The 27,645-nt window shown below is 36.9% G+C and overlaps 6 protein-coding genes across 6 annotated transcripts; 2 read left to right on the plus strand and 4 right to left on the minus strand.

Moving 5' to 3' along the window:
• Positions 1–2,689: 2,689 nt before the first annotated feature.
• On the plus strand, positions 2,690–3,130 carry LOTGIDRAFT_84235 (hypothetical protein; the record flags this gene model as incomplete). The annotated part of the gene is made up of 1 exon (XM_009059361.1): positions 2,690–3,130. A coding segment is annotated over one exon (441 nt), but the record flags the coding sequence as incomplete, so codon positions are not given.
• Positions 3,131–7,918: 4,788 nt separating this feature from the next.
• LOTGIDRAFT_163384 (hypothetical protein) lies at positions 7,919–9,348 on the minus strand (the record flags this gene model as incomplete). Its single annotated transcript, XM_009059468.1, has 3 exons — positions 7,919–8,036; positions 8,234–8,432; positions 8,895–9,348. The coding sequence occupies 3 exons, from the start codon at positions 9,346–9,348 to the stop codon at positions 7,919–7,921; spliced, it is 771 nt and encodes a 256-aa protein (XP_009057716.1).
• A 714-nt stretch (positions 9,349–10,062) lies between these two features.
• LOTGIDRAFT_233430 (hypothetical protein) lies at positions 10,063–12,546 on the minus strand. The gene is made up of 3 exons (XM_009059469.1): positions 12,485–12,546; positions 11,385–11,971; positions 10,063–10,927 (listed from the first exon to the last, which is right to left on the minus strand). Exons 2-3 carry the CDS (start codon positions 11,944–11,946, stop codon positions 10,572–10,574), a joined length of 918 nt encoding a protein of 305 aa, XP_009057717.1. The 5' UTR covers positions 11,947–11,971; positions 12,485–12,546; the 3' UTR covers positions 10,063–10,571.
• A 2,552-nt stretch (positions 12,547–15,098) lies between these two features.
• Positions 15,099–15,717, plus strand: LOTGIDRAFT_163386 (hypothetical protein; the record flags this gene model as incomplete). The annotated part of the gene is made up of 2 exons (XM_009059470.1): positions 15,099–15,138; positions 15,359–15,717. 2 exons carry the CDS (start codon positions 15,099–15,101, stop codon positions 15,715–15,717), a joined length of 399 nt encoding a protein of 132 aa, XP_009057718.1.
• A 1,848-nt stretch (positions 15,718–17,565) lies between these two features.
• On the minus strand, positions 17,566–19,270 carry LOTGIDRAFT_163387 (hypothetical protein; the record flags this gene model as incomplete). The annotated part of the gene is made up of 2 exons (XM_009059471.1): positions 17,566–17,960; positions 18,436–19,270. 2 exons carry the CDS (start codon positions 19,268–19,270, stop codon positions 17,566–17,568), a joined length of 1,230 nt encoding a protein of 409 aa, XP_009057719.1.
• Positions 19,271–23,262: 3,992 nt separating this feature from the next.
• On the minus strand, positions 23,263–26,742 carry LOTGIDRAFT_163388 (hypothetical protein; the record flags this gene model as incomplete). The annotated part of the gene is made up of 2 exons (XM_009059472.1): positions 23,263–23,823; positions 26,452–26,742. The coding sequence occupies 2 exons, from the start codon at positions 26,740–26,742 to the stop codon at positions 23,263–23,265; spliced, it is 852 nt and encodes a 283-aa protein (XP_009057720.1).
• Between the last annotated feature and the right edge of the window lie 903 nt (positions 26,743–27,645).

Below are 27,645 nucleotides of genomic sequence, written 5' to 3' on the forward strand. Positions count from 1 at the left end.
CTTCCCCCCCCCCCCCCCAACCCCCCCCCCCCCCTCGCTTCCCATAGTAAGGCCGCTGGGTAGTGGTCTTTTCGGTATTAGTTTTCCTTCAATATTCTTTGGGAAAAAAAACTTTATGCTGTTTGTCGTACGTTTTTGGACGTATTAAGAGATAACCGACAGAAAATATGATTTCTGAACCTCTCCTGGAATAAATTATGCAGAATTTGGTGTCTGCCGAGAGGTTTTCATAAAAATATTGATGGAATTTTTTTTTGTTAAACTATGAACTCTAAAACCTTGTCATAAACTTTAAACATCACCAAATAAATAGAAGACCATAAATTTTTGATATATATTTCATCTATTAGGATATCAGCTGATCAAGTTGAAGATCATTTTAAATATCAAGATTTACAACCGTCTTTCATCTATCAGTTGTAAATTCGGGTCATACTTTTCAAACAAGAAAAAAAGCGGTGCACATAAAGATACGTTACATTTGAGTTTTTTTTCATTGACACCACACCGCCCAACACAGGTATGTACGATCATTCATATTTCGTTGTTTCCTGTGATATTGTTTAACAGATTTTTTTTAACTTTAGATTTTTGGATTTGCATATTTACATGTAGTTTTTTTTAATTGCATATTCACTTTTTTATAACTTTCAGTTTTCGTTAGTTTTTTTTTCAATTTTTCACGCATTGTTTTCTATCAATGTTTTGATATTAAAAAAGGTGGGATTCTTTTCCAAACTCATTAACGTGTAGCAAAAGCAATAAATTTGAACTTTCCGAATGAACTTACGGCGGCAAAATTTTGGTCACAGAAAACTCTAAAAGCAAATACATGTATTAAAAAATTCAAAAAGTTCATTTTGTATATTTGTTTTCTTCTTTTTTCTGTCTTCTTTTTAGGAACAATGAAATCCAGAACGTTGACAGTCATCTTGTCACTTATTCAGCTTTTCTCTGTGAATTCTGCTAAAAATCTCCCATTTGCAGGTAACACATCTTCAATCACCAAACCCCCCTCCCCCCACTCTTTTTCATCTTCATTTTCACTTCTCTTGTGTATCACTAAATACAGTATTTGATTGGATTGTTCGCTAGTGATAACAGCCATCCAGAGCCATTGACAGAAAGACTGTAACCAATTTTGGTGGGCGTTTCATCGCGGCTATTTTTGGCTTTAATCACTAGTGAACAATCCAATCAAATTGCTGCATTCCAGGATCTTCTTATCCCGCCTTCATAAGCCCAATCAGGTGCAGAAAAGTAGGATGTAAAACTCCATTCATTTAATTTGATTTCAACGATTTATTGCTGATTCTGATAAAAAAATGTTGTTTTTCTACAGATTGTCAAGCTGAACTGGAAGTGGTCGTAGTCGCTGACGGATCTGCCAGCATCTCCAATTCAGATTTTGACAAGCTACGATCATCAATCATCACCTTAGTCCACGACCTTGACCTGAGCGATACCGGAACAAGATTCGGCTTCATCCTCTTCAGCAACAATGTTGATAAAATCATCAACCTCAGTGGAACAACGAATTCGGTAGTTGCTTCGTTAGAGCGAATTACTCATCCGAGAGGCCAAACCAACACTGCGGCCGGTATCTCTAACCTGAGCATTATGATGGAGTCACGTGGTCGAGCTGGCGTACCTCGTGTTGGTATAGTCATCACCGACGGTGTGTCCAACAACGCACAATCTACGGCTACGGCTGCCAGTAATGCAAAGAATCTTTACAAAGTCAACATGTTCGCAGTCGGAGTGGGAAACTACTATTCGTCCTCGGAGATGGCCGCCATAGCTTCCAACCAGGACCAAATTCTTGGTCTTTATGATTTTGATTCGCTCTCTGACGCTTTACTGGGCATCGCCAATGAAGTATGTAAAAGTAAGTACGATGACATTATGAAAATTGTTGAGTCTTATCTAGCCACTAGAGATTATGAATTATTTGCTGACAAGTTTCCTCCTTTCTGTGGACAATACCATTAAAATCTGTCAGATACTGGGTGATAGAATTATGACTACTTATAAAACATGATCTTATTTCTTTTAAAAAAAAACTCGATCATGATGAAATCCAGGTCCTCGCTTCTTCTAAAATCGTATGCAGACTATGGTTAGTCACAATTCCCCTGAAAAGACCCAGTGGGATATAAAGTTTGCTATAAATAGTCAACTTCGGCTTCGTACTATTTTCAGGACCGACATTCTACATTTCGCCTGTATATACTTTTAGTAGGTTTCTGGATTTATCTATTGCAGCAACAACTCAAGTCGCAACCACAGTTCCGATAACGACTCCAGAGCCCACAACAACTCCAGAACCGACAACAACTCCAGAACCGACAACAACTCCAGAACCGACAACAACTCCAGAACCGATAACGACTCCAGAACCGACAACAACTCCAGAACCGACAACTACCCCAGAACCGACAACAACTCCAGAACCGACAACAACTCCAGAACCGACAACAACTCCAGAACCGACAACAACTCCAGAACCGATAACGACTCCAGAACCGACAACAACTCCAGAACCGACAACTACCCCAGAACCGACAACAACTCCAGAACCGACAACCACCCCTGAACCGACAACAACTCCAGAACCGACAACAACTCCAGAACCGACTACAACTACTGAACCGACTACAACTCCAGAGCCCACTACGACTCCTGAACCAACAACAACTCCAGAATCGACAACAACTCCAGAACCGACAACAACTCCAGAACCGACAACGACTCCAGAGCCCACTACGACTCCAGAACCGACAACTCCAGAACCGACAACAACTCCAGAACCGACAACAACTCCAGAACCGACAACAACTCCAGAACCGACAACGACTCCAGAGCCCACTACGACTCCAGAACCAACAACGACTCCAGAACCGACAACAACTCCAGAACCGACAACAACTCCAGAACCGACAACAACTCCAGAACCGACAACGACTCCAGAGCCCACTACGACTCCAGAACCAACAATGACTCCAGAACCGACAACAACTCCAGAACCGACAACGACTCCAGAACCGACAACAACTCCAGAACCGACAACCACCCCAGAACCGACAACAACTCCAGAACCAACAACAACTCCAGAACCAACAACAACTCCAGAACCATGTGGATCAAGTGCGCTGGAAGTCATTGTAGTAGTTGATGGATCTGTGAGCGTATCAGACCAGCAATTCAACACGCTGAAATCGTCAGTAGTGGACATGATTACTGAACTTTCAGTGAGTGAGCAGGTTACGAGGTTTGGGTTCATCCTGTACAGTACAAACATAGACTGGATTATTAACCTTAGCGGGAATCAGGAATACCTAACGACCACCATAAGTGGATTGAGTCATCCTAAAGGAACCACCAACACCGCTACTGGTATCTCCAACATGAGTATTATGAAGTACAACTACGGCCGTAACGGCGTTCCAGTTGTCGGTATAGTCATCACCGACGGAAAATCCAATAACCAACAGTCTACTATTACGGCTGCTGACAATGCTAAGAATATTTACGGCATTGACTTGTATGCTGTTGGTATTGGGTATTCTGTCGCCAATACAGAACTCCAAGACATTGCCTCTAATCCAGATCAAGTCATCCTGTTGAAGGATTTTACGATGCTCAGCGACAGACTGAAAGAATTGGCCGGAGACATCTGCTATAGTAAGTATTTTGTATAGTGCAGTCGGACGTCGATGGCGGTCGTGGTCGTCATGTAATGTCATTCTTGTCGACCCAGCTGTAAATGTGTACGGATAATCCGGGAAAGATCAATGCCAAGGGGTTTGGTCAAGGACCTGCTGGGAGGACCACCCATACAACCTCGTGCCAATTACCATATATAGAATGAAAATCTGACTCAATTCTTTTTGAAAACCTAGATTCATCATAAAAAGACATAAGTTTGAAAAATGCTGTTATATTTATTTGATTCAATTAGGGTACCCAGAAAGCACCAGACCACCAGCGACCCCTCAAGCTGAAGCCAATCCAAGTACAGAAAGAACTGAGACTCCTTCACATCCAAACTCACCCACGGTTGCTGTTCCAACTGCAGCTCCGACGATCCGACCAACCAAGGCACCAACCAAGGCACCTACACCAGCACCAACGGAACTACCAACGGATGCGATAACAAATAGTCCAACGACTACGTCTACCTTCAAACCAGAACCAACAAAACAACCTATCGTAGATCCCCAATGTGTGGGATGCGTCCTAAATAATGGCATCGGATACAACCAGCATAGATCAGACTGTAATAAATTTATACAGTGTGAACGGATCAGGGATGCCGTCGTTGCTCATGAGAAAAAATGTTCTTTTGGACTGTTTTGGGATCAGGAGATATTGGCCTGTAATTTCCCTGGTGAAGTCGATTGTGTGAACGGTACGTCATGTTTTTTTACTCCAATCACAGTCATTGTACCAAGCAATCTGTTAGCTAGTTAGACACGATAGTTTGGTTTTCTCTAGTCTCATTCTGACTTCAGAAAACTTTCATTGTACCAAGCAATCTGCTGGCTAGTTAGACACGATAGTTTGGTATACTCTAGTCTAATTCTGACTACAAAAAACTGTCATTGTACCTCACAATCTACTAGCTAGTTAGACACGATAGTTTTGTATTCTCTAGTCCCATTCTGACTACAGAAACTACCTTTGTACTAAGCAATCTGTTAGCTAGTTAGACATGCTAGTATGGAATGATCTAGTCTCATTCTGGTCACAGAAAACTATCATTGTACCAAGCTAGCTAGCTAGTTAGAAACGTTAGTTTGATTTGCTCTAGTTATTTTATAACCACAGAAAAGTGTTATTGAATCTGGCACACTTAGTTCGCTTGTCGGAAACTAAAAATGCGTAAGTTCTGTTTTGTGGTTTCCACCCACAGTCAGTTCAAACTATCAGTGAGAGGTTCGGGAACGCATCGACAACGCAACCATCTGGCTAAGTGCACCATTATCCATTTCAGATCCATGTCGACAAGATAGCATCAGAAGCTATAAGAAGGGAGGTAACTGCCGACAGTTTATGGTCTGTGAGAATAGAAGATCTGTAGGAAGATGTTGTAACAGTGGATCATCCTACCAGTCCGACTCTGCCTGTATCTCCGACTCTACCTGCCGCGACTCCTGTACTGGGAAAATAGAAACTAGAGGTAGTCAATGCTATTAAAGATATAATATATGATAAAGAGCACTCAGAAAGTTGAAATCCAACTCTAGTACGTATAAAGCTGCCGAGACAGAAGACAAAATATAGAGCAATTGGGTGGCAATATAAAACTCTAATTAATTTAATATTATTTCTGCTTAGTCTTTTCATTTAGTTTTCTGTCATTTTGCTTGAGTAAAACTCTATTTTTATCCATTCATTTTATTTCAGTTTGTTCCAATAAGGCTGTATATAACGATCCATGGTCATATGACTGGATAGTGGGTAGCACTATCTACAGAATGCCGTGCCCGCCTGGTACTGCTTACAGCTCTGTTCACTGTTCTTGTATTCACTCTAAACTAACCAATACACAGCATCGTAAGTATTGAATGAGAGTGGTAATTTGGTGAATATGTCACAGAAGTTTGGTCACATTGAAAATTGGTCATATGATCAATAGCTATTCAAAGTTAAGTCACAGAGGATTGGTCACAGTACATTTGGTTAGAGAACAATTGGTCACAGGACATATCGTCACAGGTCACAGAACATTTAGTGATATAGAAATTGATCACATGGAATTTTGGTAATGTAAAAATTAGGTCACATGGAAGATTGGAAAATTGGTCACAATCATTTACTCACAAAGTAATTTGGTCACATGCCATTTGGTCACAGGCCATTTGGTCACAGGACATTTGGTCACAATACGTATCGTCACATGATATTAGGTCACAGGAAATTTCGTCACAATTAGTTACAGGACATTATGGTTCTAACGTAACCAGGTCACAAGGTAATTGGTCACAGTAGTCTACTTGAAACATGTCATTTCATTTCGTTTTAAATTGTAGAATGTAAACCTATAGTGGATATTTCATTCGATGAAGCTGAACCAGGAGAATATGATAATCATGGGGCGGTGATACGAGATGGTTTGGCGTATCTTAATGGACAAAGCAGTATCAAGATATTACGTTTAGCTAACGTTGAATTCAGGCATGTATCCGCAATAATTTTACTTTTTTGTTACCATTATAATCCCTTTTAAAACAAATTGTAACATGTCTTAGTATATATTTATATTTACCAGGTCTAAACTGAAGATCGAGGTCCGATATAAAGCCGCGGATGACGATACTGACGAACAAGCAGTGGTCACTAATGGAGACTGTGGAGAAGATGCTTCTATCATCATCACTACGACTGGTTCCATGACCCATTTTGGACTGACAGATGATTCTAGGCACCGCCAAGATATTTACCAATATTCTGCTGTAAGTGGGTTCTTTTACACTTGAAGATATGATAACACCCCCCCCCCCCCACCCCCTCCCCCCCACCTATAGAAACACCAATGCATCTTGTGTTTCTTTCTTTTTTATCTTTGTCACCCTAAGTCCTAAATCTACCTGAAATCCTCTACATTTTGGCTTGTATTGCAGAACGACTGGAAGGTGGCCAATCTGGACTACAATAAACACACTATAACGGGATCGGTAGACGGGATTAAACACGAAACCACTGGCTCAGGTAGGCAGAAACATTCTCCTATAGGTAAATATGGGTCCAATGACACCCTCACTCCCCCTAACCCTAAATGGATAGCCTGTGAAATACTAATACCAAGAGGCGAGAGACAGGATCCACATCAACGCAAGTTGTAAGACATGAGTCCCAAGTAAACCCTATGTAGCCATACTGCTTAAATGGAAATAACAGACATAAATATAATTTCACAGCCATTTTGAATCTCTTTTAGACTTAATGAGTCGAATTTTTAAAAACGCTACAATATGCAACAAACAAAGCCTTCGATTCACATTTAAAGCCATTTCTAAGCCTTTAAAAGAGTCTAAAAAGAGATTCGCAGTGGCTGTGAATTGTGTTCGCGTGTGATATTTCTTTGTAAGAAGCATGCTTAGTTTCGTTTGTTTTCATAGGTAGCGTCACTAAACCTGCAACTTCTATAAGTACCACCAAATTGATCTGTGATTCAACCAGATTGAAATATTGTATGTTTGTTTTAGGCTCCATTTTAAGATCTAAATGTGCTTTACAACTTGGTCATGGAACTGGATTCAAAGATTTCCATGGTTACATAGATTATGTAAGTTTTGTTTTTGCTTCTCTTTTTTAAAAAAAATAAAAACCAGAGTCAGAGCATTGAATCAGATATAGAAAGACAGGTCGTGGAGCATGAAAGAGTTCTTGACCTTTTGTATTGGGGTCGAGGTGTATTCTGAACAGTATTCTGGTGCCACTCTGCGTTGTCAACTCAGCATCCTTCTTTCACTGACAATGATAACATTAAATTACACCATTCCAATTTCCAATCAGACGTCTATGATTTCTGCAATTCCACGAAAACTAGTGTTTGATGACGTCACTAATTACGAAGGCCTTATGTCATACAAGTATATTTCGCGATAAGTGACGTCATACAATATAATTGTATATTTAGTATATTTCAATATATTTATAATGTTTTTATTGTAGATATTGATATCAGAATGTTGAAAATAGAGTAAAATAATTTTTCTTAATATTGTTGTTTAATTTACGTCCCATACGCATAGACTTCATGTCAATATAACCAGTAGCGGCTCCATTCTATTTCCCATATACCCACAACTGTCAATATCCCACATACCCACACCTGTCAACATCCCATATACCCACACCTGTCAATATCCCATGTACCCACACCTGTCAATATCCCATATACCCATACCTGTCAATATCCCATATACCCACACCAGTCAATCAGAAAGAGAGGTATATCATACAGTGAAAAGAAATTAGATATAGATAATTCTTCCATAAATCCCCAACTATATTTATGTACAACAATTCTACAATTGCGAACAATCAATTTCAGTATAATTTTCTTTTTTTGGATCGGAGGTTGTACGATTTGAGACGCTGGGTTTTATAGAGTCCATGTCGTCCTGTAAACTTTTTGCAACTTCAAGATATCCAGATTGATTTAAACAAAAGATAAATGTTGGTAATGCTGAGTTACTGGAGTAAGATAATATACATGAAGTACCTAAGAACTTTGCGATTGCCTTCTGATCTTAATTTCGATTCTATCTCATCCATCTCATTCAAATCTATAACTTCTGTACTAAACAGATGATCTATGATTTTTTCAACTCGAATATTCTCCATGATCATCAGGAAGTTTTTCGTCAATATTTTCTCGTGCCAGCTCGGGATTTTACCCCTCCGTTTTACATCATTCTTTTCTGAAAAGACAAGTTACATTATCAAGTATCCAAAGCAAGGTAAAATTAAAAAATCCGATCAAGCCACACTCAAATACCATGACGACACAGCCAAAATATCCTCAAGCCACACCAAATCTCTTCAAACCGAACCCAGAGATCTTAGCCCCATACCCTAAGCCTTTCGGCTACATCAAAAACTCTTTGAGCCACAACCAAAACTCATCAAGCAACCCCCACTTACATTTTTGTATGTCATGCTCTCAGATGGGTCTGTTTATGTTGGACCACGCTTATTTGAATATGAGTAACCTTGAGCCACCTCAACCCAACTAAAATTATATTACAATTACTTTTCGTTATTTTTGTTTTTGGTCTCCATTGTACCGAGAAAAAAAAATAATAACTTTAAAAGAAATTGTTTTCTAAATTTGATTAAATTGGGACCACCATATCCATTTAATAATTTAAACTGTTACTTACCAAATTTAATGATGAAGTCCTTGCCTCTAACACAGGGTTTGTTTGGTGTTTCTTGTTCTTCTCTGGTTGTTGTCTGACTCGATATCTGTAGTATATATGTCGAGCATTTATTTGGTGTTTCTTGTTCTACTTTGTTTCTTGAGGTCTGACATGATTTCTGTTTTTGTTTCCAACTTGAACCAAACATTCCAAAAGGACTCCTGTGATATATTTCATACAATCCAACATGACGGTCATATTGTTTCTCCTCCGAACTTTCGTTATGATGGCCAAAATGACGCATTTCATCATATCCAGCCATCATCCGGCCATGTTGTCTCTCCTCCGAGCTTTTATTTGGTGTTTCTTGTTCTACTTTTTTTCTTAAGGTCTGACATGATTTCTGTTTTTGTGTCCAAATTAAACCAAACACTTTAAGAGAGCCAAAATGACGTATTTCATCATATCCAGCCATCCGGCCATGTTGTCTCTCCTCCGAGCTTTTATTTGGTGTTTCTTGTTCTACTTTTTTTCTTAAGGTCTGACATGATTTCTGTTTTTGTGTCCAAATTAAACTATGACGGTCATGTTGTTCTGCTATTTTTTTTGTCTCATAGTATGCCCGTAGTCTATTTCTATAACTTCGGTTTGGTTTTTCCCGTATTCTATTTTCCCAACTTTGGTTTAGTGTTTCTTGGTCTTTTCCGGTTGGTGTTATCTTACTCAATGCCTGCAGTCTATTTGTTAAATATTTGGTTGGTGATTCTTGTTCTGCAGAATTTGTTCCCAGACGCGATTCCACCAGCCGTCTATTTGCCAAACTTAAACCAAACACTTTAAGAGGGCCAAAATGACGTATTTCATTATATCCAGCCATCCAGCTGTGCACGCAGTTTTCCTGAATACGGTGGTTGGCGACAGTATACGAAAATATATCGGGTGGTCCAGAAAAAACAATAACACTTTTCATTTCAAGATTTTTCAAAAAGTTTCAAAGCTATGATCATAAAATTCAGACCTCATTTTTTCTAAATTACAGTATAAAGGTTGATCCACTTTGAAATACCAGCCATTTTAAAATTCTTTGTCAAAAAATGTAATGAAATTTCATACAAAAAGAATGGCCACCCACCAACTCCGGATTTACAGAGTGTTTCCTCCAGCTAACAAAATTAACAAGATGTCTAATATCCATATAAATATGAGGTCGTTATGATCTCCCCTTTAATACTTTATGAATAATCATGAATTGAAAAGTGATATCGTTTTATCTCGGCCACCCGATATTATTAATTCGAACTAATATTCCATATCCATAAGATCTGCATGTTTGAGCACAAGTCAAAGTAGCTGAACGAAATGGTATAGTCTATACACCTGCAATGAGTAGGCCTATACCTACACAATGAATAGATCTCATATGAATAATTTCTTATAAATAAGGAAATATTTAACTATTTATAATCTTTCTCAAATACTGAGAGCTTTTTTTAAATACTTTCATGTAACGAAAAAAATGTATAAGAAAAGATGGTCACACACGTATCTATGGAAATATAAATTATATCAGATATAATATTGAAGATGGGTTAATCATATCATTATGTTCTTATTAAGAGTTTTGACCAATCATAAATGTTCGTGTTTGTACAGTCTGGATAAACCAAAAAAAAAGACTTTTTGATCTTTCTTGATCTGTCACTCATTGGATTTCATGTCGTCTACGTCATTTACGTCATTGGGTTTCATATCGTCCTTTAAACAATTTGCAATGAAATCATATCCAGTTTGATTTAAACAATGGAGAAATGATGGCAATATTGTTTGAGTGGAATTTAACAGGATTTTCATCAAGTATGTCAAAGCTTCTCTATTTCCCGCTGATCTCAATTTCGTGTTTATCACATCCATCTCATCCCAATCAATAAGTTGTTTACTATACAGATGATCCACGATGTCTTTAACTCGAACATTTTCCATAATACTCGGGTAATTTTTCCTCAATGTTTCGTGCCAGTTCGGGGTTTTAACCCTTGGTTCTACACCACTCTTTTCTGAAAATACACCAAAATATTTTCAAGCTACACAAACACCCAATCTCTTCAACCTACATCCCAATCCCTTCAAGCCACACCCCAATCTCTTCAAGCCACACCCCAATCTCTTTAAGCCAGACCCTAATATCCCCAAGCCACAACCCAATCTTTTCAAGCTATACACCAACAAGCCACACCCCAAATTCTTCAAGTCACACTAAAATCTCTTTAAGCTACATCAAAATCTCATCTCTCCTTTTTATGACGCACTATGGATATATTGAACCACGCCTTATTTAAAGGGTCAGTATATGGTAAGGGAAAAATACTTTTTTATTTCGATCTAAAATTTCCATTAATTTAGTACTTAACTTTTAATAAAACCAGACTGGACGTTCGAGGTCTACTGGACGACCTATTGTATGCTTGTGTTAGATCTATTATAGTCGTTAACAAAAGTTGGTCTGTTACCTACCAGATCTCTCAAAGTCGCCATCATTCTCTTTCTCTTCTTCAACTCGAGGTTTCTTTCGCTTTTGTTTACGTTTTCGTCTCTTCTTTGGTTCAATGTCTTCCAGTTGCCTTTGAAGTGAAGCTCTAGCTTCTTTAAGTATCAGTTCTTTGTATTCTGGCATCACAATATCGGCCACGAAAAATAATACATAACGATCTTCGGGTCCAGTTTCTAGATACTTTTCAATCTCAGCACGACTACGTTTACGTTTCTTATTAGGTTTGACGTTTTGCAGGTCGGCTACAAGTTTGTGAAATAAGTTCTCAGCTTCTCTAAATAACGGTTCTTGGTACTGTGGCTTCACTATATTTGCCAAAACATCTATTGCATAACAAATTAATAGCGCATTAGGATTATTTTGGTGTATTCTGTCCAGATAACTCTCCACCTTAACACGATAACTTTTTCGTTTTCGTTTCTGTTTAATGTCTTGCAGGTCAACTAAATCTACTAAAAGTAATTCTCGATATACAGCTTCATCTTCTTTAGATAAATTAGGTATTTGTATTTTGTTGTCTGCCATCGTTTGAGTACCAAAAATGTATTCCCTATATGAATACGAATTATATTACAGATATTGGACCAACAATATGAAATGATTTAAAGGGACAGTGCACCATTTTTTGACCAATGATAGTTTAGTCTCAGAAACTGGATTTTTTTAGCTGAACTAGTCATTAATAGTGTTCGCAGCTCATTGTCAAAAATGTGAGCAGAATTATTTGTGTTTAAAAATCAAAATGACAACTCGTCAATTTAAGATACTCCGTGATAAATAGAAAAGACATATACAGAAAGAGTGAGTAAAATTCCTAGTTTGTGATATCTTTAAAGGAAATATGTGATTTTCGTACTTCTGAAGACTATTTACATATATTCAAGGCTAAAATCAACCCCCAAAATGGCACACCAGTCCCTTTAAAAAGGCTACCGTACTCGTCTTTTCTTGAGTCTCTGCCATATTATAGAAAAGACATCTATAGAAAACCGGCATTCAAATACCATCCCTACTTCCTAGCCTACTTCTGCCCGATATCTTTGAGTTGAAAAAAATTTCTTACCCTTAATTCTGCAGTAGGTTATGTCTATGAAGCTTCATATAATAGTCAAAAATTAAAGATGGTGAAACGGGGATGTACAAAAGCGTACTTTCCGATTATCTATTTATAGTACAAGATATGGGTACTGTCAATGTAGCCTCTATCATCAAATCCTACTTCCTCATATGCACAGCTTGTTCGGTTCAATCTTCGCCAATGTTCGTTAGTTTCCGTGAGTTGAACATTGACACGGCCATTAAAGATTGACGTTTTGTCAGGTAAATTGGCAAGAGCAGACAACTCTCTCTCTGGGGAATGATTTTGATTGGCTAGAATAGCGTAATGATTTGCACGCGGTGTAATTAAAATATTCGCAAAATGAAATAGTTTTCATTTGAAAATATTATTCTACTATAATAACAGTATTTAATGAATGATAAATAGTTGTTTTATTATGATATATGTCAAATATAAATTATCTAGTAACAGCTTAATAAATATAGATTCACAGACTGGATGACATATTTTATTATTAAAGATCTAATATGAAAAATAGTCATTTGAACGGAAACAACTATATTATTTTCAATATGGCGAGGGTAACTAGCAGCATTCTAGTTTATAAGTTGATACGAGTTTGGTATGGGATTCCTGTAATATATTTACAGAACTTTTGTTTGTTGTTTGTTGTTTCTTGCCTTGCTTTGTTTCATGCCTTAAATGCCTTCGAATTGCCTTATATGGGCCTTGACCTTGGCACAACTAGACGTTTTGGCCAAATAAAAAATGTAAAATAAAATGATTATGATAAAAGTCGTCATATCAGTGTTGGTCTTTTTTGAACGGCTAAAATTGTGGTTCGGGTTTTTAAAATTTATCGAAAATAGGCTACAATAAATTTGATTGGATGTAAAATCTAAATGGCCCACCCATCAGTAGCCTTATTCTATTTTGATTAGTCAACATTTACCTATCATATAACATTGAGCCGCCTTTCAAACGCCTATATGATTCATACATATTTTCATATTATTCTTTTCAATGTTCCTATGAAAGGGAGTTTAAAGGCACATTCCGCCTTTTTTATAAAAAGTTTTCGTTGACAAAACATCGTAAATTATACTTGAAAATATTTCTAAAGTATGCTATTTATATCTACGTATCTTCTTCGTCAATTTTAATTTGTTTTAAAAGGGTTAATTAAAAACGGAGAGTATTAATTGTTAATTAAGCAATTTGACATAGTTTTGGTGTTAAGGAGTTACGAGAATTCCCATAAAAAGCACGGTCCTCGGTCATGAAGTTAGAACTATATATTTCTAAGTGCTGATAAATTTTGTTTGACTTTATAATGGCTCGATATAAGTTGAAACCTATCGAATACCTAGTTTTAAAAAGCATAACAAACTTTAAAAGTTTACGCAATCTTAGGTAAATATTTTTGGCGCTAAAAAATAAACGGCTTGATTTTTTTCAGATACGTTAAAGGGTCAGGTGAACTACAGGTGCAAGACTAAAATCAACCCACCAAAATGACACACCTTTCCCTTTAAGGGAGACTTTTCTGATTTTGGTGTATAATTTGGTGTATAAATTTCAGCTAAAAAAATTGTCGACCTTCAAAAAAATAAAAAAAACGGTCGATCGGGTGAGTAATGACAATATTATATTCAGTTAAATTCAAATTTATAAATACAAATACTTCCCTACTCGTCATTACAGGTTTCACACAACAAACGACAAGAGGGTTGAGACAAAATATAGCTGTTGTCACGTAAGAAATTATTTTCATTTGGACTGGAGCAGGAGAGAAAAGGGTGGGGTAAGGTGGGGGTGGGGATCCCATATGGTCCTATTATGTATGATAATTTAACTGATACTTTTTGGCACCAAAATATCCTTTTTATCCCCTGTGTTGTGCTTGTTACATGATGATTAAAATAATGACAATAATATATAGAATTGAATAAGGCCATTTATTTTCTCATAAATGACAGAAAAATCAAAATAAGTATAATAAGAATTCACGAATAATATGTTACATAAATAAATCTTTCTTTCTTTTATACCTTCTTACTCATGGACTCAGGGAAAATAGTAATCGGAAGGTACCAATCCGGATAATTTGTGCTAATTTGGGAACTTATTGATTCCTAATTGAAAATTTTATTGTCAAAGGTAAACAAAGTATATTATCTACTAGTGTTAAAGAGTATATGCTCGTGTTATCTACTGTATTCATAATTCCTGACAGTACACCACACCTGTGGGGTCGGGGAAGAATAATAGTAAGATTTCGACAACTGTATTTTCGTTATAACTTCATAATACATGTACATTCAAGATGCAGTCTTTTCCTAGAATTTTCTTTAGTCTCTATTATCATGTCTCACATTCAAGTAAACAGTTCACCTAGTTCAGATTATCAAGTCACAATGCGTCTTATATAAGGCCATGGAATTTCATTGGTCTAATATCTGTTAAAGGATCCACGTTTCGCACCTTCATACCACTTTAAAGTCTGGAAATCCCATTTCGAATCTCTTAAAGTGTGGTTTCTGTAGTTTTTTATTGCATTGCTTTTGTCTAGGTTTCCATCTTACCACGAAATAACCGTTTGGACTGATCATAAACAATGGCAGAGAACAAAAAACTACAGGCGGCCATGAAATTTGGTAGGTAGCAATATAAACTTATAGTTTGTCTGAAACAGAACTGATTAAATACAATAAGCGTTGACTAATAAATGTAACCAAACCCATCAGAGGTTGTGTCACAAAAAGTCTAGATCAGATTTGGGTGTGGAGTGGTGTGATGATATTTGATTGCAGCATGTGTTGGAATTTTGACTTATTTCTTTAATTTCAAAACTTATAACGTCATTTATAATTTCAGATGGTAATGATAACGCTAAGGGAAGTATTCCGAGCGGGCATAATGATATATTAGTGAAAAATCACACGAGTATCTTGGAAGTTAAAGTCAACGATATCATGGATCATCTATATGGTAAAAAAGTTATAGATGAGAATGATATGGACGTGATAAAAACCAAATTAAAAGCAGAGGGAAATAAGGAAGCTCTGGGATACATATTGGAAATCCTCAAAAACCGCGGTAGCAGAGCATTGCCAATATTTATACAATGTTTATCTGAAGCTAAATATATTGAACTTGCAAAACGCTTGCAACTCAGCATGGAAGATCCAAAGGATAGCTTGAAACTTGACATGAAAGTTAAACAACCACAGTAATAATTCTGAGATATCTATATTTTAATCTTATTATCAAATTATTAAATCTTTGATGTAAATAATTTTTTTATTTGATTAACTATTACAAGATATAGAAAAGACATTTTGCTCCCTAACCTGAAGGTCCAGGGTTCAATCAAGGCATAGGTCGACATATTACCTCAACTTCAGTTCTTCCTGTCAGTGATGCAGGTCGGAAGGACTGACAAGGAAATAGTGTCTAGTCGTTCTGATGGGACAATAAACTGCTACATGCTGTGTTCGTTAAAAATCCGTCGACAGTTGGATATCAAAAAAGAGTACGTGACAATTTAAACATAGTACCAGCAAACAATGACTGACATTAATGCGATTCGTGGTTCTGTTTTAATTTCCCACATTCCCCTATCTCTTTATTGTTCGTGGCTAAAGAGATACATGTAGGCCCCTTTAAATATACTGTACCAACAAAGTTGACAAAAAGTCCTGTTATAATCGCACGATACCGGCACATGTCATGTCATGAGTTCGTGACAAGAGGACCAGTGTGTCATGTGTCAACCTGCTATAACAGACACTGCAGTCTGTTGGTTACGTTTTAGTAGGAAAGATGCATGAGATTGGGTACGTTTTGGGGAAGAATAAAGAAAAAGCAAGCCGGAAGTAGAGTAGTAAGAGGGAGATACATGAACCGAGAAACATGGACTCACTCCACTAATTCATTTGCCATCTCTTCCCATGTTAAAACACGAAATTCAACCTTCTACAACTTTTTGGCTGTGGTTCCAGCAATTCTATTAAAGCTAAATATTTTATGACGTCACCCTCGCAAAGGTTTTATGTGATACAAGCAATTTTGCGTAGGTGACATCATAAAACACTTAGTTTTAGTGGAATTGCAAGAACCATAGATGTCTGATTGAAAATTGGAATGGTGCAAATTGATGCTATCAGAGCAGAGTTAAAACATTACAGGGTCTTACAATACAAGGTTTTGCGGACAAAAATTATTGAGGAATGAAATGAACACTTTTTCAGCTTATCGATGTTTTTTTCTGTTTATCTTAACATCATACATCCTACTCCAATAGAAGTTTTATTCCCAACCATTTTTCTGTTGGTTTGCCACTCATATAGGCTACATAGTCATTTGAGAAAGTTGATTCATACTCTTATTAAAAATGAACGGAACTAAATAGAATTATCATGAATTATTTTTGGTCACGGAACAAAGGCAGTAATCTGCTAGCAATATGCAGTAGCCATTAATTTGACATGTTAATGTAACAACATCTGCATATTGAACATTTGAACTTGAATTTTAACTCATGTCTTGTCATTAATCCTATTGACTTTCTCTGATGAATATAATACATTATTACACGAATGTCTTTACAGACTAAATATAATCGTATATAAGTCGGCCATTCTCGCTACGTCTGACAATAATCTCGTATGCATCAGGCGGATAAATCGGACTACTTTCAAATATCAGGTGATGAGACAATAGCTAAATTTTCGTCTTCATCGTTGACATCTGACTAGTCTGTGACATCCAGACTTCTCCTGCGACGACGATAGAGTCTTCAAGGGAGTTAACTAACATCTGACGAACTATATTTTGTATCACGGAAGTAACATCCGCCTAATATTTAAAGAAGATTTGCTTCCAGCTGCAACGAGGTTATTGTCAGACAATGGCAACCGTAGAAACGAATGGGCTAAATATATACATCGATCTGGACAGAAGGCACATTATACATTGAAAATATTAAAGAAATTAGATATAGATAATTCTTCCATATATCCTCAACTATATTCATGTACAACAATTTTACAATTTTTTGACTCCGATGCAAAAAACTAATTTCAGTATAATTTTCCTTTTTTGGATCGGAGGTTGTACGAGGCATCTGTCTCTGAGCAATTTGAGACGCTGGGTTTTATAGAGTTCATGTCGTTCTGTAGATGTTCTGCAAGTTGATGATATCCAGTTTGATGTAAACATTGAATAAATGTCGGCAATGCAATGTGACTTGAATTGAAGAGAGTATACATTAAGTATCTCAGGGCATCTCGATTGCCTTCTGATTTTAATTTAGACACCATCTTATCCATCTCAACTAAGTCTATAACTTTTTCACTATACAGGTGATCCATGATCTCGTCAACTCGAATATTTTCCATAATCAACAGATAGTTTTTCCTAAATACTACCTCTTGCCAATTTGGGATTTTACCTCTACGTTTTACATCACTTTTTCCTGAAATAAAACCAAAATCTCACAAAGCCACCCACAGAACATTATATATCAACACCGATCAACACATCTCATCTGGACTTTTTTATTGCGAATCATGGTTAGATTGAACCATGCCTTGTTAAAATACAAGTTCCTTTTGGCTGACCTTTTAATAATAAGTCAGATCCACTACGGAAGTGGCTATTTAGAAAATGGCGTGGTAAGTGTGGTAAATAAATTTAGTCATGATTTGATATTCCTTTCGGAAAAATGTATTAAAACCACCTAAATATTGAAAATAACGATTTTGCATTCAAAAACTCAAAATGTTAATCAAAAATGTCCTTTTTTGAAAAATAAAAATGTGTTTGTTTACAAATAAATTTCAAGTCCGACTGTGACATAAGCCTAATTTAACACACAGTGGCGTATAGCAATAAGGTTCTTATGACTATTTACCACGCCACTGCCTTAAATAAGTTGTTTTGTTACCTACCAAATCTATCGATGTCCTTCTCTTCATCACATAGTTTGTTTCCGTTTTGTTTTCGAAATCGTTTTTGCCTCTTCTTTGGTTTAATGTCAAGAACGACACCTACTTGTATAGCACTGCAGCATTCCAACTGACCCTCCTCCAGTAAAATGTCGTGAACGTCATCCGGTGGCTCATCAGTACACAACCCCCACCGACTCTCCACCAGCAAAATATCAAGCACGTCATTTACTTGTATAGCACGACAGCATTCCCACCGATTCTCCTCTATTAAAATGTCGAGAGGGTCATCCAGTGGCTCATCAGGACACAAATCCCACTCACTCTCCTCTATTAAAATGTTTAGATGGTCATCCGGTGGCTCATCAGGACAAAAATCCCACTCACTCTCCTCTATTAAAATGTCGAGAGGGTCATCTGGTGGCTCATCAGGACACAAATCCCACTCACTCTCCTCTATTAAAATGTTGAGAGGGTCATCCGGTGGCTCATCAGGACACAAATCCCACTCACTCTCCTCTATTAAAATGTTTAGATGGTCATCCGGTGGCTCATCAGGACACAAATCCCACTCACTCTCCTCTATTAAAATGTTTAGATGGTCATCCGGTGGCTCATCAGGACACAAATCCCACTCACTCTCCTCTATTAAAATGTTGAGAGGGTCATCTGGTGGCTCATCAGGACAAAAATCCCACTCACTCTCCTCTAGTAAAATGTTGAGAGGGTCATCTGATGGCTCATCAGGACAAAAATCCCACTCACTCTCCTCTAGTAAAATGTTGAGAAGGTCATCTGGTGGCTCATCAAGGCAAAAATCCCACTCACTCTCCTCCATTGTATTATAATCATTCATTGAAACAGAGCTCCAACAAAGTATTGATACCAAAAACCATTTTATCACTGAATAGAAACAAAATAATATTTAAACCTCTAAATAATCGTGACTAAAAATAAGTGCATGAGTTAAAATACACTAACGTTTGTTATGTTAAGGGAGGAGGGGACAACTATGTTAAGGGGGAGGAGGGGGGTGTTCTTAACTACGAGCATTCTATTGGGTATAGAAGATTAAGACGTTAAAATCGTTAAAATGTCCCATGCCCCACGCTCTAAAACCACAATCCCCCTCAGTCCCGGTGCCTCCAGAAAAAATGGTTTGTACTTTCATTGGCATCCCACTTCATTTCTAATAAATTTAATAAGTATGATTTTTACACTTTAAGCCCTAAAATATGTTTCAGAATGCGACAAATCATTTCTATTTTTCAAACACTCTCAGACCTTCCGCCTATGAGTTTTCATAAATCTGCCGCATTTTGAATTTCACCGGCAACAGTTGACCACGGTAGGCTGGCGCCGCCACTGAGCCAAAACCCCACTTCTGTCCCATTTCTTTCAGTTGAAAATAATTTCTTACCCTCAATTCTGCAGCTTTATGTAAATCTACTCAATTAAATCAAAGATGGCGAAATATGACTTTCCAATTATCTATTTATAGTAGGTCCTTAAATCTAATTGATGATATAAATGATGACAAAAATAAATATAGATAGCCTAGTTCTTGTATTGTTCGCCTTTTTTTTTTATATCATGATACATATATGTATGATAATTTAACCTTTATTGACATTTTTTGACCTATATCTTTTGACATGAATAATGTAGAAGCTTGAAATTTAAAACATAACATTTGGAATATCTATTACCCTATGCAAAAAAAATTAAGGTGGGTATGGCACATCTGTCGTGTGCAATTAGAAATTTTGATGACGTATATCTCTTGATCTTGACCTTTTTAGACCTTCTCCTTTACAAGATCAAAGGTCCTTGACCTTAACTATCTGCTGATACTTTCATTTGTGAGGTCTGATGTCTACTTCCGGTATTAGAATCTTCTAAAAAATAAAAAATTATCAACTTTAGACTTGTTCTTGCGCTTGACCTAATTATCGTCGATGGTTGATTTTTTCAGGGTCTTTAGCAAATTGCTACATTTGCAAAGTCCCACTCTGTGCCACGAGTGGCTCTAGTTTTTTTTTTTTTAAACAATATTTATTCAAGAATTACAAATATTACAATATACATATAGATAAACATATGGTTTTGGAAACAAGCTTTAAGCTTATATAAATCCATTACCATTCAAAATAGTTACAATACGATACAATACAAATTAGGGAAAAATTTACAAACTATTTACACTAAATGAGGTTCTCTCAACTGTATCAAGGTTGTAACACAGCAGGTATGGTTCAGTAAATTTAATTGTATGGATGAATCAACTAAGCCTCAATTTAACGAACAATGCATCAAATAAGCCTCAATTTAACGAACAATGCATCAACTAAGCCTCAATTTAACGAATAATGCATCAAATAAGCCTCAATTTAACGAATAATGCATCAAATAAGCCTCGACATAACATCAATAGAACGAGTAATAAAGCAGTTAAGCCTCAGAAGGACTAACAATAGAGCAGTTCAGTCTCAATAGATCAGATAAGTTTCAATAGATCAGATAAGTTTCAATAGATCAGCTAAATTTCAATAGATCAGATAAGTCTCAATAGAACGAACAATAGAGGGCAGGAGATAGGAAATAAGATAAGCAGTAGATCAGGTAGGCCTCAAACGGTCTAACTATAAATCAGGTAAGCCTCAATGCAACGAACAATAGACCAAGTAAGCATCAGAACAACCAACAATACACCAGGCAAGCTCAGTAGAGCGAACAACAGGTCAGGTAATCCCGAATAGAACGAACCGTAGATCAGGTTATCCTGAATTATACGAACAATACATCAGATATGTCTCAATAGCAAGAAAAAATAGATCAGGTGATCCTAAGTAAAACGAACAATGGATCAGAACAGTATTCAACAACTGTTAACTCGGATAGATCTGGTTATAATGAATATAATAAAGACCCAAAGACGCAATGAAGCAGGTGTGGTTAAAAACGATGCGTTAGTTTAATATATTCATGAACAATGCTAATGATAGTGGTGTTCTCTTTAAGACTAAGGTCTGGGGATCCCTGTAGGAGTAACTTAGTGTCTAGAAATGCATAGGAAGAGTATGAAGCGTCTTGGAACGTTGAGTATGGTAACGTGGACAGTAAAGAAGGAAGTGATCAGCATTTTCAAAGGAGTGGCCTCATGGACATGATGGATCTTCAGTAAGGTGTCGACCAAACATGTGGCAATGGAGTTCACTCATACTGTTTCTGATTCTACAATGAATTATTTCTAATGCTCTGTCTCCAAGGTAGAAGTAGCTGGGAATCTGAGTATCTTTAGCTTTTAACTGTTGTTTAAATGATTGAATGGATGTAGCCGTTTTCATGTACTCAGGGAGATTATTCCAATCACGAATTGCTGATGGAAGAAAGGATTCCTGGAAAAGGGTACTCTGGCAGAATATTGATCTTAGTTGATCCTGGTTGCGGGTGTTGTAGGTATGAATGTCGCCAGTGTGGCGGGGCACTAATATATTCAGATAAGGTGGTGCAAGGTGGTGTATCATCTTGTAGAAGAGAGTGAGCTTGTGCTGATAGCGCCTGGTTTTCAATGGTAAAAAGCCAGTTTCTTTATATAGTATCTTATTAGATGTACCCCGTGTCAGGCCTGAGATGGTTCGCAATGCGTCAAGTTGAAGATTTTCGAGGCGTTCAGCATCCCGAATTGAGCAATTGTCCCAAACGACATCATTAAAGTCAAAGAGTGGTTGGATAAATGACTTATATAGCTTTTCTAAGGATTTTCGAGAAAGGCGATATTTCAGTGATCTTAAGCAGTCGATGGATTTTCTTGTTTTAGAAATGATGTGATCGATATGTTTGTTCCACTTGCCATCTGCACTGAAAATTATACCTAAATGCTTATGCTCGTCAGAATCAAAGATTGAGGTGCTATTGAAAAAGAGGGAGAAATTTGATGCATTAGTCTTTTTGCTGAAGGTAATGCTTTTAGTTTTTTCTGGACAAAAAACGGCGTTTCATGTTTTGGCCCAGTGATCGATCTTTAGCAAATCGAGATCTAAGGCTCTTTGACAAGATAGGGGGTCATGAATTACCATGTACATCGAGGTGTCATCAGCGAACAATTTAAGGTGTGATTTTATATCTTCTGCTATGTCATTTATATATACGAGGAAAAGTAGTGGACCCAGAATTGAACCCTGAGGCACTCCGTTGGGTACGATGATTTCAGTTGATGATTAACCTTTTATTTGAACTAATTGTCTGCGATCCGAGAGGTAGTCTTTTATGAGAAGTAGAAGGTTCCCGGTAATCCTAATGGCCATAGAAGCCCTTCATGCCAGACACGATCGAATGCCTTACTTATATCGAAGAAGATGGCCTTAGTTTCGAGTCCTTTATCAAGCTCGCCACATATTTGATGATAGATATCAACAAGTTGGTAAGTGCAGCTATCTCCGCTCCTAAAGCCAGATTGCACAGGGACAACACTGAGAGTTTTGGAGAAAATTGAATAGGTAAGACAATGGAGAGTACAGAAATTTTCAGCACAGTTTTAGAATGGTATTATTTATATGGTCACTACCACAGGCCTTGCTTGTATCAAGGGAGATCAAGATATTATAAGCATCACTTGGAGTGTAGATAAGATAAGATTTCGATAAGACTTGGTGTTAGTGCAGGTGGGGTTAAATTTGGGTTGGGTAGTTTGGATTGACTTATGAAGTGCTGGTTGAGTGCTTCAGCCTTTTCACGGTCGTCATCGATAATGCCGTTTTTTGTGAGTAAAGAGGGAAAGTCTTTTGGGGTGGATTTATGTTTCAATGCAACAGATTTGACTAACTTCCACTAGTCTTTTTCGTTGAATTTGCACTCATTTATTTTGGTATGGTATTCCAACTTGACTCGTCGAATTTCGGATGTGACAAAGTTTCTGAACTTTCGGAACTCAGACCATGAGTTTGGCGAGTCAAAGAGTTTAGCTTGTCTGTGGATCCGGTTACGTTTGCGTAAAATACGTCGAATGTAACCGTTCATCCACTCAGGGTCCCTAACTCTGATAGTAACTTCTTTATGGGGTACAAACTTGTAGATGCCATCTACCAGAATGGAAGAAATTGCCTCACCTAGGCTGTTTGGATCAGGAATTTGATCGAAGAAATCGTTCCAATTAACTTCTTTAAAGAAAGCAGCAATGTCTGGAGGATGTATAGCAGTGTAGTTCCAGATTGTGCGTTTGTAGGCTTGGTGTGTCGGACATGGTACGCGTAATGAGATGCGAATGGGACAGTGATCACTGATGCCGGCGTCTAGAATTTCCGAGTGGAGGATGAGATCTGGGCAGGAGACTAGAGCTATATCTAGAAGCGAGGAGCACATTTCAGTTATCCTAGTTGGACCTTTAATGCACTGAGTGAGATCAAAATGTTGGATGATTTCATGTAGATGACCAGTTTTTGTAGAAAGAAAGTTAACATTTAGGTCACCAAGGATGATAACTGGCTTACATTCGGTCTTGGCTTGACTAAGTTTCTGGTTTTAGGTCTAGGGTTTGGATGTATGTCACCACCTAGTAATATCTTATCAGGTATAGACCCGTTTCGGTAGATATTATTGAGTTGGATAAGTCAAAACTTCGATCGACCAGGGGTTGGCTATGGGTAGACAAGAATGCCGAGGGGTCCAATGAGCAAAACAGGTAGTAAATCTGTTGATGGTGATACGATTTTTGGAGAAGGAGAAGTCTTTGTTTGCAGTGGGTTGGAATATTGAGAGAGCAAATAAACGAAAAGTAGGAAAAGTATATTTGATGTGCTTATGGTACAATGTGATATGGTACAATAGAAGAACAAGAAACTATAATGTACAGGGGTTTGGGTTGGTATTGTGTGAGGGCAGTTTGCTAAGTTTACATATACAATTGGGATGATGAAAGAAAGACTAGGAATAATATATAAATGGTCAAAGTAATGAAATAGAGATGCGTTTATTTTGAGAGTTGTTGTACAAAGCAATGTGAAAGCTCGTAAGATAAGTGTGTTACTTGTTATAGTCGGCAATTTTTGGTATCTTTGAAGAATTCCAAAGGCTTCAGTTCTTTAACGAAAATCTTACTCAATTCTGTACCGTATACATATTCATCAAAATATGTTACGGCACGCTGCTTTCGTTTTATTTACGTTCGAAAACAAAGCGTCATGTAACGACTGGTTTGTTTTGATTGACTGAAATTTGCTACCAATACAGTAGGACCAATTCTGATAGAACAATATTTATCTATTTATACGTACTTTTTCTCACTTGTGTCATCAAGGCTCAGAGGCAGTGTGCAAAATGGGGGTGTGGTTTGGACACGATGAGTAAATACAGACAAACTATAGTGGGTAGTTTAATTGCTATACCTACCAAATCTATTGTTGTAGTTCTTTTCTTCACCGCAGGATTTATTTGCAGGATTTTTTTTTGGTATTTCTTGTCTTGCGAATTTCTTATCCTCTTCGATTTCTGTGGTCTATTATCGGAACGTTCGTTTGGTGTTTTTTGTTCTTTTTTGTCTGGTCTCGTGGCATTTCTGTGGTCTATTTGCCGAACGTTCGTTTGGTGTCCCCTTCCTCCCTTTTTGTCTTATCTTACTCGATTCATGTGTTCTTCTTGCCGAACATTCGTTTGGTGTCCCCTTCCTCGTTTTTTTTTCTTATCTTACCCGATTCATGTGTAGTATTTGCCGAACATTCGTTTGGTGTCCCCTTCCTCGTTTTTATTTTTATCTTACGCGATTCCCGTGGTCCATTTGCAGAAGTTTCATTTTGTATTTTTTGGGTTGCTCTCTTTCTTGTATGACATGATTTCTGTTGTCTTTTTACCAAACTTCCGTTTGGTGTTTCTTGTTTTGTTTCGTTTGCTACCGTCTGATTCGATTTCTGCAATCTATTTGCATTGTCTTCTATAGGTATCGATTTTCTGCTGTTGGCATTTATTTTATATGCCAAAAGTTTTTGTAAACTAATGCTGAAAAAAGAAAAATTGATCCTCTTATTGGTCCCAAATGAATCCCAACGGGGGTCTAAATTGTAGTAAATTTTGCGGTCACAGAACTCGACTTTTTTCGACTGTGTTCCGAATCTATCACTGGTTACTTCCCTTATTCAACGGTATGCAATAATATTGTCAATTGCTCCACAGAGAGGGATATATTGTATTGAAATTGATGAGCACAAATTCCGAATTTGTGAGATTTCCAGAGTATTTTTTATATTTTTATGAATATAATATATTGTATAATTATAGTTATATTAGAATCTTTTCACAAAATATTAGCTTCATAGTTTTAAACACTTTTAAATGGCAACAATGAAATTGTTAAAATACTGCCATTTTAAAGTGTTTTAAACTATGACACTTTTGTGTGAACAGGTGTCAAGTAACCTAATTTCGTGCTAACCTATTTTTCGTGCATTTCCAGAGGGGATTAATTATTTACATGTGGGACCTCGCGTGACCTTGGCATTATTATGAAATTAAAATTTTATGATCTTAGCTGTGATACTTTATATTCCTGGAATGAAAATTGTTTTTTCTGGGCAACCCGATATAAAAGATCTTAAAAGAGTGCTTATGTAATAGGAAATTTATGAAATAAGTTGCCAGATTTAATATTACCATAGTTTTGGCAAGGGAAAATCTGGCAACATTTCATAAATTTCATATTACATAAGCACGAGTGAAAGACGTTAGCCTTTTTACACTTACTCTACAAAATATCCCTGCGCGTAACAAAAATATTTTGGTAAACACGTTAATGTGATGTGATTGGAGCAATTTTATGACCTTTACCTTCCATTTTAACTGAGTCATTTCAACTGCAAAGGATGTCATGTTATTTGTTTACATGGCGCACGGATACATGACCTAATGACCACAGTTATTAACCTATACATGTAGTTCATATCGTTTTTTTAAGAACACCATTTCACAACAGACTGCGGCCCTTTGGCCTTACATTCCCCCTTCTCACACTCAGACTTAAGAATTTCTTACCTTACGAGGAACTGCAAAAAGTTTTCCATCACGAACACGGGTTTTGACAAAGTGGTCTGATTTTAACCTAAGCCAGCTATTCTTCGTTTTGTGGATAGAAATGAGATTGGTGCTTTCGTTTTGTTTACGTTCGCAAACATCATAACGAGTGATTGGCTGAAATTTTGCTACCAATACAATAGGGCCAATTTTGATTGGAAAATATCTATCTATGAATACGTAATCTTTCTCACTTGTATTACCACGGTTTAGAGGTATGACGAATGGGGGCGTGGTTTGGACACGATGCATGTTTTCTACCTTTCGATATAAAGCTAGAGTTGTATTATAAATAAAATCTACAATTGTATTGAGCACTATTTTAACAGTGCAAGTATTTTATTATTAATAAAATCATGCAACAGGAAATATTTGAATAGCTGATCGTAATACATAAGTTTATATAACAATATCGGACTGCATGGTTGATCTATCTTTATTCTAATTTTAAGTTTTATGTTTACAAAATGAAGCTTTGAGTCTCTTTTTTACAAATTTCTCTTTTGAGTCTATCGGTCTCTGTTGCCATTTGTCATCTAAATGTTTTTCAGTTTCTACTGTCTATTAATAAATAATAAATTCGTCAATGAAATATAGTGACCAAAAACTATATTGGTTGATTTATGTTTAATCAAATTTTACAATTTCAATGTTCATCTAACAATCTCATGACATCCATTCAAATATCAATCCATATATCCATACATCTGCCTCTATTTCAGCCTCTGATAGCTCTTTTGAAAGATGTCAGCTGGTGTAGAGAAAGAAAAAATAGGCCCTGTTAAATGGGGACATTCCGCATCTCCGCAGGTGCGTTTTTTTTTAAAAACCTATTTCAAGTATGTTGTATTCAATTTTCAAGTTGTTAGCATATAAACCAATTAATCTAGTGGCGAACTCACTGACGGAGTGACGAACTCACTGATGTACTGACGTATGAGGTAGCCCTGACTCTATAACCCGGAGCTGATTTGCACAAACAATATGGTGGTATTGTAAACTTTTAGGCGTTGAATATATTCTTTCTAAACGCTATGAAATTTAGACGATACTTAAATTGTACCTTGTTCCTAACTTAACGACAACGGACAAAGCTTAACTAGCTCTAAGAACTCAGAATGAGCAATAGCACCTTTAACTCCATTCATTGGTGTA

Source organism: Lottia gigantea (genome assembly GCF_000327385.1).
Source record: "Lottia gigantea unplaced genomic scaffold LOTGIsca_39, whole genome shotgun sequence".
Classification (NCBI taxonomy): domain Eukaryota; kingdom Metazoa; phylum Mollusca; class Gastropoda; family Lottiidae; genus Lottia; species Lottia gigantea.